General features: G+C 38.4%; 1 protein-coding gene across 4 annotated transcripts; it reads right to left on the bottom strand.

Annotated features, from left to right (window-relative positions):
- Positions 1 to 13,248: 13,248 nt before the first annotated feature.
- Positions 13,249 to 14,950, bottom strand: LOC148026647 (protein MOTHER of FT and TFL1 homolog 1-like). Of its 4 annotated transcripts, none has more exons than XM_087690492.1 (3): positions 14,388 to 14,942; positions 13,775 to 13,866; positions 13,249 to 13,669 (listed from the first exon to the last, which is right to left on the bottom strand). In XM_087690492.1, the coding sequence occupies exons 1-3, from the start codon at positions 14,713 to 14,715 to the stop codon at positions 13,517 to 13,519; spliced, it is 573 nt and encodes a 190-aa protein (XP_087546618.1). In that variant the 5' UTR covers positions 14,716 to 14,942; the 3' UTR covers positions 13,249 to 13,516. The 4 variants fall into 4 exon arrangements, with proteins under 4 accessions (XP_087546618.1, XP_087546621.1, XP_087546622.1 ...); XM_087690495.1 differs by lacking the exon at positions 13,249 to 13,669 and adding an exon at positions 14,110 to 14,312 and having other exon boundaries at positions 13,831 to 14,032; positions 14,388 to 14,950; XM_087690496.1 differs by lacking the exon at positions 13,249 to 13,669 and adding an exon at positions 14,182 to 14,312 and having other exon boundaries at positions 13,831 to 14,032; positions 14,388 to 14,950.
- Positions 14,951 to 15,678: the final 728 nt, after the last annotated feature.

The raw sequence follows: 15,678 nt of genomic DNA, 5'->3' as shown, positions 1-15,678 counted from the left end.
TCATAAAATTATTTTGTACTAATTACCCAGTGGCTATATTGTGCAAGATTTCTTTGGCTATGAGGCTCTAATGTGGGCAAACTATTGGCTCTTGTTTGCCATTATGTTACTAGAGTAAAATGATATCTGCAAACATGAGATAGCCTAGTTTCTGTGCTAGTCATTTCATTGTAGAGGCTCAAGGCTGATTTTTCCAACCTCCTCATCTAATGCTTAATGCTTATTCTTACCATCAAATGTGCAGGTTAACGATGACAGTGGTAACTTTATGGAGAGGGAGGATGATTTAGAGAATGATGAAAGCCTACGTGCAGAGATGGAGGAAGCTGAGCGAGATGCAGATTGCTCTTGGTGAGTGTGCATAAGGATACTTAATAAGCAATACATGAATAAACTAATTCATAAATTGAAATTGTAGATTGTTGTAACAATGTAGACAACAAAGGGTTGGAGACAGGCCAATTTTGGTTAGGGACATGTCACCCGAATAGTAGTAAACAGAAAAAGGTAGGCTAGGGAATAGTTGTTGAAGGAGATCCCAACTAACATGTATCCCTTTGTATCCAACCTTGGAAATGATAGCTCATCAATCCTCTATAGCATACCAATCCCTGTAAATCCTCCTGGATCATATGGCATCACAAACTCATATGTCGACTTGTACTCCTTCCTCTTCTTCATCTGTGTCATGCTCATCTTCCACTACGTTCTCCACTGCATAGGCGTCTTCTCCATCTCTTCTCTTGCATATCCTGATCCTCTTTCCTATCCTTGGTACCCTCATCTCACTCTCAAACATCTTTGTCAAAGCATATGTCACATGCAATACTTTACATCCATCAAATTCAATCTTATCATGTCCAGAAAACTGTCCTATAGGACCACCCTGCAGAAAACTGCTCATATCTCTTGAACTATAACTCGGATTACCAAGCTTTAAAAAGAAAAAATGTAGCCCCACTAGCAATCTACAACTTTTATGAGACTTCTGGACCAAATTGTGAAGATTTCAGCCCCTAAATTTTTCTGCGCAACCTGCAACTGTTCATTACAGAATGCAATCCCCAGCGAGACATTGACCTTCCCGACTCTACGTCTCCTACATATGAACTCAGATGTCAACCAAACTTTAAAGGGCCCTTCCCAAGGTATAAAAGGCCATTCTGGATGCATCGATCACCAATAATCCTCTCCCAATTAAAATTGTTTTAAATATCTTCAGTTCAGCCCTACCTGTCCATTGCAATCTCCTATAGCCATATCGCCCTCCTGGGTTAAACATCCACTGGATAGTCGACGAATAAGGTATACATACATGCAAGACATCCCATTTGACTTTAAATAACTTATATATCACGTGAAATATGTCAATATCAAAGATCCACATCATTAATCCACTTAATTTGCTTAGGTCGTATTTCTTTGCATCCCGAATGGCGATATCCTCTATAACGAGTATCAATGTCTCTCTTGTATCTTCTATGATCTATTTACCCTTGACATTATCCACATTGTCTTTCTCAGTATCCCAACCTACTGTAAATCCCCATGATGGTGTGGCCGTAGATTTAATAGCTGTATGGGATCATTTGAATGCATGCATATCCTGATCCTCCTTCCTATCCTTGGTACCCTCATCTCAGACTCAAACATCTATGTCAAAGCATATGTCACATGCAATACTTTACATCCATGAGATTCAATCTTATCCTATCCAAAAAAATGTCCTATAGGACTATCCTACAGAAAACTGCTCGTATCTCTTGAACCATAACTCGAATTACCAAGCTTTAAAAAGAAAAAATGTAGCCCCACTGGCAATCTACAACTTTTCTAAAGACACTTGTACCAAATTGTGAAGATTTCAGCCCCTAAATTTTTCTGCTCAACCTACATCTGTTCATTACAGCATGCAGTCCCAGCCAAACATCAACCTTCCTGACTGTGCATCTCCTACATATGAACTTAGATGTCAACTAAACTTTGTAGGACCCTTCCCAAGGTGTAAAAGGCCATTCTAGATGCATCGGTCACCAATAATCCTCTCCCACTTAAAACAGTTTTAAACATCTTCAATTCAACCCTACCTGTCCATTGCAGTCTCCTATAGCCATATCACCCTCCTGGGTTAAACATCCACTGGATAGTCAACCAATAAGGTATACATACATTCAATTGCCTTTAAATAACTTGTATATCACATGAAATATGTCAATATCAAAGATCCACGTCATTAATCCACTTAATTTGCTTAGGCCGTATTTCTTTGCATCCCAAATGGCAATATTTTCTGTAACCAATATCAATGTCTCTCTTGTATCTTCTATTATCTATTTACCCTTGACATTATCCACATGACTTTCTTAGTATCCCAACCTACTGTAAATCCCCATGATGGTGTGGCCGCATATTCAATAGTTGTATGGGATCGGTTGAATGCCTGCATATCCTGATCCTCTTTCCTATCCTTGGTACCCTCATCTCAGTCTCAAACATCTTTGTCAAAGCATATGTCACATGCAATGCTTTACATCCATCAGATTCAATTTTATCTTGTCCAAAAAACTATCCTATAGGACCACCCTCAAGAAAATTGCTCATATCTCTTGAACCATAACTCGGATTACCAAGCTTTAAAAAGAAAAAATGTAGCCCCACTAGCAATCTACAACTTTTTTGAAGACACATGGACCAAATTGTGAAGATTTCAGCTCCTAAAATTTTCTGCGCAACCTGCAACTGTTCATTACTGCATGCAGTCCCAGCCAAACATCGACCTTCCCGACTCTACGCTCCTACATATGAACTCAGATGTCAACCAAACTTTGAAGGACCCTTCCCAAGGTATAAAAGGCCATTCTGGATGCATCGATCACCAATAATCCTCTCCCAATTAAAATTGTTTTAAATATCTTCAGTTCATCCCTACCTGTCCATTGCAATCTCCTATAGCCATATTTCCCTCCTGGGTTAAACATCCACTGGATAGTCGACCAATAAGGTATACATACATGCAAGACGTCCCGGTTGAATTTAAATAACTTGTATATCACATGGAATATGTCAATATCAAAGATCCACGTCATTAATCCACTTAATTTGCTTAGGCCGTATTTCTTTGCATCCCAAATGGCGATATCCTCTGTAACATGTATTAATGTCTCTCTTGTACCTTCTATGATCTATCTACCCTTAACATTATCTGCATTGTCTTTCTCAGTATCCCAACCTACTGTAAATCCCCATGATGGTGTGGCCGCAGATTCAACAGCTGTATGGGATCGGTTGAATGCTAGAGCTTGCTCTTTTCTCTTTTTGAGTTATGTAGGTTTTGTGCTCATGCATGTTAGATGTATCAGCACTACCACAGAGGTTGGGAAGATATTGGCATCTCTCTTTTGGATCTAGACATTTGGGCATCAATTATCTCTCGATTTGAAGCTACGACAACTTTCTATCACAAATTCCCCTACAATGCGAGATCACATCCCCACAAGATGGAGTAGATTTGGGATGAGCTTGCATCCCTTAGTACGGATATTTCTTTGAAGGACCTAGCTGTGACACTTCTCTCATATCTTCCATCATCGACATATGATGTGTTCTACACCGGTCTTCTCACTTCTCGTAGCCTGAAGTCTCTCATTTGAGAGAAGCTTGTCCCATTGCTGCATGTTGGGAGATGATCGTTGTAGCATTGTACCTTCAGCCATTGTAGTCACATTGTTCCTTCTCTCTTTTGCATTCTCTCTTTGTCTCCTCTTCTCCATGATCACTTTCCTCTTTGTGTTGCGCACTCTCACAATTCCATACCATCCATGTTGGCAAATGCGAGTAGAGAGGGTAGGAGTGGCACTTGCTCAGGAGATTCCATTAATGCCAATTGGGGATTGGAAGCCCCTAAAGAATATAGTAGGAAAAAGTGATAGGATGGTGGTCGGTCTAAATCATCTCGAACCACACAATCCCCCAAAGCATACACATCGGCCATTGATGTCCTTTATTAAGTACTTGCAAGAAAGCAAAGAAGATGCTACCACTGGAGTGAAAGCAACCAATAAGAGGCATCCTCGGAGTAATCTGAGTCCTTCGGGCCATGACACAAAAGAAGGCTGACTTAGGCAAGGTAGATGGGGAGTATCCCATGCCAAAAGAAACATGCAATGCCGAGCAAAGAGATGGAGCAGTAAATGCAGAGGGAAACAAGTTTTCAACCTATAAATGTAGCCAATCCAAGGGTTGGTCAAGAACTAGGAGTGCCTGGAAATGGAGTCCTTGCAATAAATGCAGATTTGTCCTATTGCTGGCATGATAGAGAGGCCGCCCAAACTATTGAGGTATTGTCCAGGTCTGGAAAGACCAGCTCAATGTGAAATGTAGAAATAAAGATAATCAGTCTATCTAAAAAAACAAGCCGCCCACAAAGTGTGCTGCCCAAGCTGCTAAGGTGCTGCCCAGTGAGAAGCCTACTAGCCAGGTGCAAAAACACAACACAAAACGTATTGGCTAGAGTGCTAAACCTATTGCCTAGAAGGTTGTTGTATCGCTAGGCTACAGGAGGAGACCCTTGGTCTGAAAACATGGCATAAGAAGATGGTTGTCTTGCACAAACACAAGTTTGTGTAGCCTGATTTGAGGTCGCTCTGGACAGCATTGTCGGAGTGTGTAAGGTTAAAGGTCTATCGCAGCGCTAAAATATAGAGGGTATAGAGTCTTTGAGTCCTAGAACAGGATGAAAGAAAGAAAATATAAATATTAGATGAATCCAAAGACAATAATCAAGGCGCAATCCAAAGATCTTGTATCACATGTAGCTCAGCAAAGCAATCTCAATACATCCATATAATATGCCCAAATCCTAGGCATGAAGACACTTGGGATGCTAGCCCATGACACACTTTGAGACTATGACTCAAATATACTCTGACATACATCAATATCTCTACTCCAAAATCAATGACATATGTCTCATATATCCATGCATATAACAAAATCCCTGTAGTAAATGTTGGGTATCATCACTCGGAAGTGCTATCATCCATGAGAAAGTATCAATACGTCTATTGACCCATTATGGGCCTTCAAAATCCATTTCAACCCTTCCAAACAGATTTATTACAGTAGCATTAAAACATACATATGCTGCCCAAAAATCACTCCAAATCATGTGCTTTGGTTCTCGCAATCATCTATCAACCATAGAGCATCAATAGCATTCAACGGGAGTCTTTGAACACCATAAATCAATATAGAAAACCCTGTGGATAGTGGATATCCTGTTGTATACACATTTCAGATAGCAATAAACTATAATAATCTCTCACTTTGAAGCCTCTATGAAATCTCTGAGAGTGCTACCATGCATATAACAAAATCCCTGTAGTAAATGATGGGTATCATTACCCGGAAGTGCTATCATCCATTAAAAAACATCAATATCTCTGTCAACCCATTATGGGCCTTCAAAATCCATTTCATCCTTTTTAGACAGATTCATTACAACAACATTAAAACATAAATATTTTGCCCAAAAATCACTCCAAATCATGTACTTTGGTTCTGGCAATCATCTATCAACCATAGAGCATTAGTAGCATTCAACAAGTCTTTGAAGACCATAAATCAATCTAGAAAACCCTATGGACAGTAGATATACTCTGTTATACACCCAGTTTAGACAACAGTAAACTATCACAAGCTCTCACTTTAAAGCCTCTATGCAATCTCTGGGAGTATCTATGATCTGTAGGTAATGTCTATGTCTGCCCTTTGCATGAAAGATGAGCTATCCCAGCTCAAAGCTTCTAGCTTTCTTTTTGTTTTATTTGCTTAATCATGAAGTATATACGTATGTTCAGCATATGGTTGAGTAAAACATATCTTCAACATGTGCATGAGATGATAGAAATGTAGGAGATTGATCATAGCATGTTCAATTCGCAAAAGGGTTCTCCCCCAGACATCTAGGACTACATGCTCCTCCCACAATGGAGCTGCCCTTTTTTTTTCTTTTGAATACACTAGTGCGGTTCAAATAAAACTCCTTGTTTTTTTCTCTAAAGTTAGGCTATTGAGACTTAGTTAAGTCTCCCTTGTCTACCTAATTCCCATCTCATGCATGAAAAATCCACTTCTTGACTTACTTGAGTCCTTCCCCAATATAGCATGATCAACATTTGTCAGTTCTGGTATGGGCAATCTACTGCAGTGTCTTCTAGAACTTGTCTTTCACAATCCCATATGCAGACCACTGACATACTCAAAACACAACGACCAATACGCTTTCATACCATAGACATAAATCCCTTTGATAGTGTAGGCACTGTCCAATGAATATGAAGGGTCCATTGGATCAAACATAGGTGTGTATTGTGATCTAGCTCAAAATGCAGCAGGGAAGGTGGCGGAAATAGGTTGCCTTACACTGTAGAATAGTAAACATAAGGTCTTTAGCACCTGGAGATGTCACCTAGCTAGTTGTAACATGGACATCAAGCTCCTCTTCATAGACTTTGGCTCCCACACTATCGGGGGTAGTGTGTTTAGCCACAAACCATGGGGCTTTTTGAGAATGAGCAAGACGGAAGATAAGATAGAAGCAAAATCGCCAACCAATTATAGGATATCTCTGGTTTAGAGAACGAATCGCCACACTTTCGAAAGTCTAAAATACAAGTTTCGAAACATATTCTATACCATGAAAGTATACACTAGCTCTTAAAATCATCTATGCTAACATCTACAAAAAAAATGAGGATGCATATTGCACAAAAAGAAAGGAAATAACATCTTGAAATCTAGCAACTCTTTGGTGTAAACAAGGTTTAAGTCTATCACATAAGTTTATTTTATGGCTTTCTGAGATGCTTGATACAATTTTGTAGTGTTTGGAGACTCAGAGTGTTTCCTAAGATAAATCACGAAGACGATTACAAGGAAGAGAAATTTGTTAATCTAGATATAGTGCAAGAGGGTTAATGCCCCTACCACGACTCAACAATCCATACCTTGGCAAGTAAAGACAATAAAGAGTACGCTTAAAACACCATGAAAGCTAGATGTTCTTATACCTACAATAGCACAAGTAAGGATTACTCTCAAAAGGAATCTAATGATAAGGAAAATCACAATGTAGAAGAATGGAAAAGGGAATGTGTTTGAAACTAGGGACAAGAGACATTTTCTTGAGAAACTCACACAAAAACCTTTTCTTGAAAAGAACATTTTTGATGTATTGAGTGACATTCAAGACATGAAGATCATAATGCAATACGAATTGCAACAATGTAATATTTTCAAGAAAGTTGGCATGCATCACTTGAATGTTAAAGTGTTGCACTTAGGTAACAAAAATCAAATTTATAATATCATGTGGATGTGTGGACTTGAAGTTGTAGCACAAGAAAAGATTGGGTTGGAAAGGATGATTTTGATGAGAACTCTTTTCATGGGTACACTTTCTTAGTGGCATCACCTTAGAGAAGCCAATGTGGCACACTTTGTTTATCAATTAGTGCAATCCAATACAAGATGGACTGATTGGGGCATATCTTAGTGGCACAAGTCACAATTTAGACAATGCGATTTTGGACATTACCTCAACATATGCCTCCAATACATTTGCAACTAGAAATATTTCAGGGAGACTTCTAGAAAATAAAATGGACATCCTTGCACATCACTACCATGGAATCAAAATACGACTATTAGTGCATGTGAAAGGTATGTTATCATTCTCATGGTTTTGCTTGCATGATACATGAAGAGAGAGAGTGCATGGATTCTCTTGTACACAAATAACTACCTTGTGAATCTTTTAATGATGAGAGATGGAGGTCTTATTCATTTTCCTTAGCACACTAAACACATTGATAGAACTTGGGGAGTTACTTGTATGAATAGAATATATCCCTCAATGCTTGATCGAGTCATGGATCAAATATTATATCCTTTCATATTATCTTAACTATAGTCGTTCACACTAGTTCTCTCTCTTGCAAAATCTTACATGCAAGTAGGACTTTTAATGGATTACCTCCATTCGACTAAACACTAGTTTTCTTATTGAAGGAAATTTTTTCATTAGTGTGAAGGAATCTTGGTTAGAGACCTCATACAAACATCTAGAACCTTGAATGAGATGGAACAAATGTATTGAGGAAGTCAAATTTTCAAAGAATAATCAATGTTTTAAAGCTCACATTAGGAGACAAATGCTCAATAGCATTGAAAGATCATAAATGTTTTTCTCATGTGTCCTATGACTAATCCTAATCAATCAACGTATCTACCTCTACATGCAATAAGATGGAAGTTTCCTTGGTAGTCAGGGAGAAAGTAATTGAAAGCGCTAAATTTCAACTAAAATCTCAACCTTAGATCTATTGGAGATGTTCCTAATAAACCCTCCCTTAATGTTTTAAGACTCAAACAACACAATGAGACTAGAGGAAATGATCAATATGAAAGTATAAATATAGTGACAATTGATGAAAATTTGCTTTAGTCTTCAAGTAATATTTGGATGTTGCTATTGGCAATGGATTTCATGTCGATAATTGTAAACATGCCAAATAGTCATTAGAGTGTTGTAGACAAAGACTCCAACTAGTTTTTCTTTGCAATTAGAGAGAACCTTCTCAAAGGAGGAACTACTCTTTTTTCTAATGTCTTTGAATAGGGAAAGCCACCATGACCTAGTGGTTTATAGAATTACTTTGCAAATTATCTGTGCCATTTTTGAGTTCTATTAGAGATTATTCAAGAGAAAATGTATGGATGATAGCTATTGGCAATGGATTTCATGTCGATAATTGTAAACATGCCAAATAGTCATTGGAGTGTTGTAGACAAAGACTCCAACTAGTTTTTCTTTGCAATTAGAGAGAACCTTCTCAAAGGAGGAACTGCTCTTTTTTCTAATGTATTTGAATAGGGAAAGCCACCATGACCTAATGGTTTATAGAATTAATTTGCAAATTATTTGTGCCATTTTTGAGTTCTATTAGAGATTATTCAAGAGAAAATGTATGGATGATAGCTAAAGTGAATCCAACCCTTATTAAATTGATTCCAAAATCCTTGGAGAGGATCATATTGGCAAAATGGAGCCCCCCAACTATGTTAAATATGTCAAATAAAGCTATCTCCAAAATTCTCTCTCATGGGATTTTCTATATGGTTCTCCCAAATTTTTACTTTGGTTTTTTTCAAGAGTTTTCAAAACCCCAAGAGAGGTTGTGTCCTTATTGACATGGACTTAGAAAAAGCATATGATAAAATAATTAGAATCTCACTCCAACGGTTTAATATTTTTTAGGATTTGGTGCTAGTTTCATTAAAATGGTGGTTGTCACAAACAATAGTGCAAACTTTTCTATTGCACTATCTATTAATGGATATCATACAAATGAAGTTCAAATTCAGAGGTCAATTAGATAAGAAGACCTTATTCCTCCTCTACTACCGTTTAAAGACCTGGAAAGCATCGATCTAAATTGAGATATGTTTACCTAATTATTTATAGATACCTTATACATGGTGAAAACAAATTGTTTTCAATTAGTGCCCTTTTGGAAATTTACAATCATTTGCATATGTATGAATTTCCTTGATTAGTCAATAGGATACCAAAGTGAATTTCAAAACTGGGAAAGATCTTGCTCAATTGATTATCAACTTAGGTTTCAATTTTATCAATGAAAGCCACATATTCATGTATCTACATGTCCTCTAGGTATTGTGGTTACTGTGGATCATTGTTTTCATGGTTATATAAAGATATTAAGAAGAAATCGAAAAGTGTATTGGAAGATACTTTTAGATTATTGTATAGAATAGTCATTGCAAAACTAGTTTTCTTCTCTAGTTATCTCTATTGTGGCTATTTTTCCATTCTCATAAAGTAGATGGCACAAAGTAGAATGATCAATCAAAGAGTTTATTGGGGCCTATGGAGAGAAGACTACTGAGCATGTTGTGTTGTGAAAGCAAATTACTACTCTTAGAGGTGGTTTGAAAAGGGGTGTTAGAAGTGTGAAAAGAACTTGAGAAGAATGAGCATTATTGATTACATAGACATCAACAAAGTACAAGATGATATTGAAAATCATTTATTGCCTAAATCTCAAAAAAGTATTAGCCGAGTTTTAGGTGGACTTCTAGATTAGCCCTAAAATAAGGGCCAACGTAGATGATGATGATACAAGCACTCCATAAACACTAAAGTTTGTTGACATTGAAACTCGTAGAAGTTTCTCAACAAGGTCAAAACTTCCAAGTGCTCTTTTATAAGTATCTAAACAAGGTTTTCTTGAAAACTACACATATGTGAGTGCTTGCGAGGGTGAGATCCATGTATTGAAATCCATTAATATCAATGATTGTGGTTTGCCAAAGATGGACAAATAATGGAAGTGTCAAAACACTTTTGTAATGGAATCAAAAACTTGTGCGGGTGAGATCCATGTATTGAAATCCATTAATATTAATGACCATGGTTTGCCAAAGATGGACAAATAATGAAGTAAGCCATGTTGAATGAGAACATGGAACCTTGGCTTTGTTACAAGTATCATGTGCACGTGAACTTTTTAACTTACGTCCACATTTGTGGCCACTAATAATCATGTGATATGATATTTACTTTTACTTCAAAGCATCCTCCTACCTAGAGGTGTCTTCTAGAATATTTGTAATCAAGCTAACCCTAATGATACGTAAATAAAGAAACTAGTCCTCATTGTTTTTTGGTCACTACACTACATTGCTCAATGTAGAGCTAGTCCTCATTGTTTTTTTGTCACTACACTACATTGCTCAATGTTGAGGTAAGAGATCTTTTCCACAATTCAATCAATCTTTGTTGAGGTTGCTTAACTATGTTTTTCAACCTTTTGATGGAATTGCAAGGCTTTGCACCTTGATCTTTCTTCTATATTAAAGCAAGCTTGGGAAATATGTGATGGGCTAAGGGTTATACAAATGCACACACACTTGGAGAAAAAGAAGTTTTGTGAGCAAGTCTATTGAGTGATCGCAATAGAGAAGATTTAGGCCTTGTCAGTCTTAAGTATGTTCATATGTATCACTATCAAAACATGGTAACACATCCCTCCTAGGAGTGATTCCATGAATAAGAGTTGGCACTCTTGCATATGTAAGTACAATCCCAATAGACTATGATTCATCCACAAAGGGGAGTAAGCTCGAAGCTTTACAAAAAGCTTTGAACTTCTCACAAGGAAAAGCCTTTATAAAAAGATCCACAAGCTTATCCTTTGTTTGCACATAAGCCAAGTTGACCTTTCTTATAGTAATTGTATCATTGGCATAATGATAATGCACCTCAATTTTCTTAGTATAATCATGAAACATTAGGTTCCGTGTAATTTCCAATATGCAATGACTTGGTGAATATAAGGTTGGCAAATAATATCCCCCCCCCCCCCCAAAAAAAAAAATCAGTCAAAGGTGCATCGCCCAAAAACATTTTAACTATGACTGTAAAAGTTGCCATGTACTCTAGCTTACAACTACAAGGGGCCACAATGGACAGCTTCTTGCTCAACCACTATATGCATGAATTGCTAAGCATGGAGAAAAAACCACTGGTGGATACATGTCGTAATAACCAACCCAATCTAAATCTAAAAAAGCTTTGTAATTATGGTGGCAATGATTCTCTCCTTCTTATAAAGTAGCCCAAGGTGCCAAAGTACCACTCAAGTAGCAAGCAATACACTTTATCACCTGCTAATGCTTGGTGCTTGTGCTATGCATAAAATTGCTCATTTGTAAGACTAAACTAATGTTGTGTCGCATAATGCACATATAAATCAAGCATCCATCCTCCTGCTAGAGAAATACATCAACACAATCTCCAACAACATAAAGGCTCAACTTCAAACCTATCTTCATGAGAGTAGCAACAAGCTTGCCAACAACATAAAGACTCAACTTCAAACCTATCTTCATGAGAGTAGCAACAAGCTTGCAAACATTAAGACTGAATTTGCTACTATTAACATCTCATCTCAATATATTTTATTTGACAAAGCAATGCCTCCATTACTCTACTTGAATACTGAATGCCCAAGTAATGATACACTCAAACCAAAATTTGACATGTCAAAAGCTAAATTCAACTCAACCTTAAAATTAACAATATGTGCCTCATTACAATCAATGATGAGGACCAAAATAATATCAACATATACCATAAAAATTAGACATGACCCTCACATCTAACATACAAGTTCTCTCGACTGGAATATTTATAAAAAGAAATTCCTTCAAATAAGTTCTAACTTTTGCTTTTTCTAAAAGGCTTTGATGAGTAAACTTCTTAAATAGAATTCAAAAGTTCGAAGAGGATATCCCAACATGCCTACAAACAAAAAAATGTAGAGAATGTCACACTCTTTAGGAGTATTTGAATATTAGGTCTTTTTAGAGCAAGCTCAAGGAGCTAATAGACAATTCAGGATTGCATAAGGCTCAAACTATGAAGCAACCAATGATTAGTGATTTGTGGAAGAATGATTTTGAGCCACAAAATCTCAAATTAGATGATTGTCTTGGAATGATTTGTAGTTGCATAATTTGGTATTTTATTTGTTATTATCAACCAAATTTGATCTTTTAAAAAAACATGATTTTATTCAAGGAGTGACTTCACAAGACTAGTTAGAAACTCTAGTGTTTGATTGAGGTTACAACTTTGTTACATGTCTTAAAATATTATAAAGCTATGTATAAGATGTTAAATATTTGGCTTAAGTGTCTTCCATCGAGCATCGAGCCTTTTCTTAGAGAGGGAGAGAGAGATTGTGTATATGTATATGTGCACGCGCATGTGCAGGCATGCCCATGTTTAGTAAGGTCATGAGCATCGAGCCTTTTCTTAGAGAGATGGAGAGAGATTGTGTATGTGTATATGTGCACGCACATGTGCAGGCATGCCCATGTTTAGTAAGGTCACGTGCTCAAACCCTCAAGTCATGTGCTCAAACCCTCAGCTAGATGGATTTATTGCCTTCAAATACAAGGTTGTGCAATATGATTGAAGACCTTGGGAAAGGAATCATAAGGTGCAACAACATTTAATAACGTTAAGTGCATTGCCTGAACAGACGTAAATGCCAGCCATTTAAATAAATACTGTACAACACATCAGACTAAGCAACGTAATGCCCTCTCAACGAATCATAGGAGACTAGAACTTATATACCAATAACATAAGAGAATGGACTTACTCCTCTCAAAGAAAAGAGGCTAGAACTTATATACCAATAACATAAGAGAGTGAAGGGACTTACTCCTCTCTAAGAAAGCCGCGCAAATACTAAACCAAGGGAAAATGCAGAACATTTATGAACAGACAGAATAAAACTTGCATAGATGGCTCTAACCATTCAGCATTACTGCTAAAGCGGATCTTCCCTTCAACAACAAGATACAAAAGGATGTGTTACTAAGGATGTGTTCCTAGACCAGGATTTGATGATTGTAGTATTCATACTTGTTTGCCTGAGTGTTGAAGTTCATCATGAGCCTTCGCTACGAAATATTTGACACCAACCGGGTGGCCAAGTCCATGCAACTCGGCAAACATGTCAACATTGAACTTCTTTCTATCTCGAATTCTCTCAGGCTTCATCTCCACTTTCTGATTCAGGCCCACATACACAACCACATGCAAATGCACAAGGGATGTTAAGCATTGAAGCGCATTGTGCTAATCTAAGGAGTGTGAAAGAACCACACCATGTACCTGCTTGAAGAGCAGAAAAACATAGCGATGCTCGCCCTCGGGAGGTGCAGGCCCCATGTAAGGCACAACTTCAATACCAGTTTCCCAAATTTCTGCGTGAATGGTCCTCCGCAACACCAGACAAGAAACGAATATAAACAGATGTTGGATGGCTAACTAATAAGAGCACATTCATTGGTAACCCATTTCCAAAGTTTACTGTCCGTGTATACAACACATATCATGGCCCCCTCTCTGTCCATCAGTTCAAGATACATTCTGCAATTAGAGATAAAAAGCTGTGTGTATGTTAATCTCCATGTGCCACATTTTCCCAAACGTGACAAGGTTCTTACTATGCACTGTGCATGTGAACTCTGAGAGGGTCAACCAAGGGATCACAATTGGCCCTCATATGCATGTGCTACCTTTCCCAGAATGGCAATCCCCTGATCGTGGACACTGCATGGATTAACTCCGAGAGATAAGACCAATGAATCACATTGGCTCATAGACATGAGCAATGTTTTCCAAAACGGCAAACCCCTGACCATGCACACTGCATAGAAGATGAATGAAAAGCTATGGGGTAACATCGTACATATCCACACCCCAGATAAAGCGCATGCCTTACCTTGGGAAGGAGCTGTGCATCCTGGGATGTTGACAAGGAGCCAGTGCACGAAACAGCGGTTGACAGGGTTCAAAGGGGAGGGCGCATCAGGATCGACCATGAGGAGGGCGTAGAGGTCGGTTTCAGTTCCAGCGGAGGGGCCTCTGATCTCCACATGGGGACGGGCTTGAGTCTGCACCCGCCGCATGGCCAAGCCGTTGGCGACCTCGATCTCCTTGTAGAGCACACGGACATCCAGGAGCCCTGAATCCGACACTGCCTTCACAACGTCTGGCACGATCCGCCCTTGCTCCCACGCGACGCTGGAACCCGAACCAGGGGTAGCCATGTCTTCTGTCAGAAACGGGAACACGGAGACAGCCAAAACAGACACACGCACGCGCGCATACACAGAGGCCGGAGATAGCAGGACTTAGCTTGCAAACTACCAGAGAGAGAGAGAGAGAGAGGAGCTAGGGCGAGGCCGGAGATAGCAGGACTTGCTTGCAAACTACCAGAGAGAGAGAGAGAGGAGCAAGATCGCCCTAGCTGCCACCACTTGTTCCTCCACTTGGCAGCAGCATCACTTGCCTATTGCATGGGGGCCTATGGTAACTACGATAATAGCTAGTGTACATATGTATTCTTCTGGAATTTTCCATTTGGTAATTTCCAGATTTGATTATATGAATACATGTTTCAATATCTTTTTTCTTTTTTATATTTTAAAGGGCATAGACTTAAGGTAACTCTCCAAACCTCCACATTGCTCCCAAGCTTATGTGGACAAAGAAAGAAAAATGTGGAGAAAAAGAGAGAAATCTTTTTGTTACTCTTCACTATCTCTCTTTAAAGATATTCTCTCTCTCTCTCTCTCTCTCTCTCTCTCTCTCTCTCTCTCACTCTCATAGCAACATCTTTTGTATACTTTAAAAGGACTAGACTCGATGGAACTCTCCAAACCTCCACATTGCTCCCAAGCTGACATGGAGAAACGAGGAAAACAACATAAGGGAACAAAGAGAAAATTATTTTCATAGGTTGGCATTACTTCTCTCATTAAAATCTCTCTCTCTCTCTCTCTCTCTCTCTCTCTCTCTCTCTACTATATTATTTTAGCTATAGGTTCGAAAAGCCCCGAACCTCCAGAGGGCTTCCCGAACGTACCCCCTTTTCCAAACCTCATTTTTTAAATTCAAAACCCCCTCCCCTCCTCTCTTTCTCAAGTGTAATATCTCATTTTCTCTTCCCCTTCCCTTTTTTCATTAATGCCTCCCCCCCTCACCTCCTTTTTTAAAATTAAAACCCCCTC

This window comes from Lygodium microphyllum, chromosome 13, assembly GCF_053477565.2.
Source record: "Lygodium microphyllum isolate KBCC chromosome 13, Lygodium_microphyllum_v1.1.10, whole genome shotgun sequence".
NCBI classification, from domain to species: Eukaryota; Viridiplantae; Streptophyta; class Polypodiopsida; order Schizaeales; family Lygodiaceae; genus Lygodium; species Lygodium microphyllum.
The sequence above is the reverse complement of the archived record's forward strand: the minus strand, read 5'-3'. Positions and strand labels throughout refer to the sequence as shown.

What these genes read in the sequence shown, in the direction of transcription:
- LOC148026647 (XM_087690492.1), bottom strand. Translation starts at nt 14,715, where the DNA reads ATGGCTACCCCTGGTTCGGGTTCCAGCGTCGCGTGGGAGCAAGGGCGG. An exon ending in ATGCACAGCTCCTTCCCAAG is followed by an intron (nt 13,867 to 14,387) that starts GTAAGGCATGCG and finishes CCATTCACGCAG; the next exon opens with AAATTTGGGAAACTGGTATT. An exon ending in TTTTTCTGCTCTTCAAGCAG is followed by an intron (nt 13,670 to 13,774) that starts GTACATGGTGTG and finishes GGCCTGAATCAG; the next exon opens with AAAGTGGAGATGAAGCCTGA.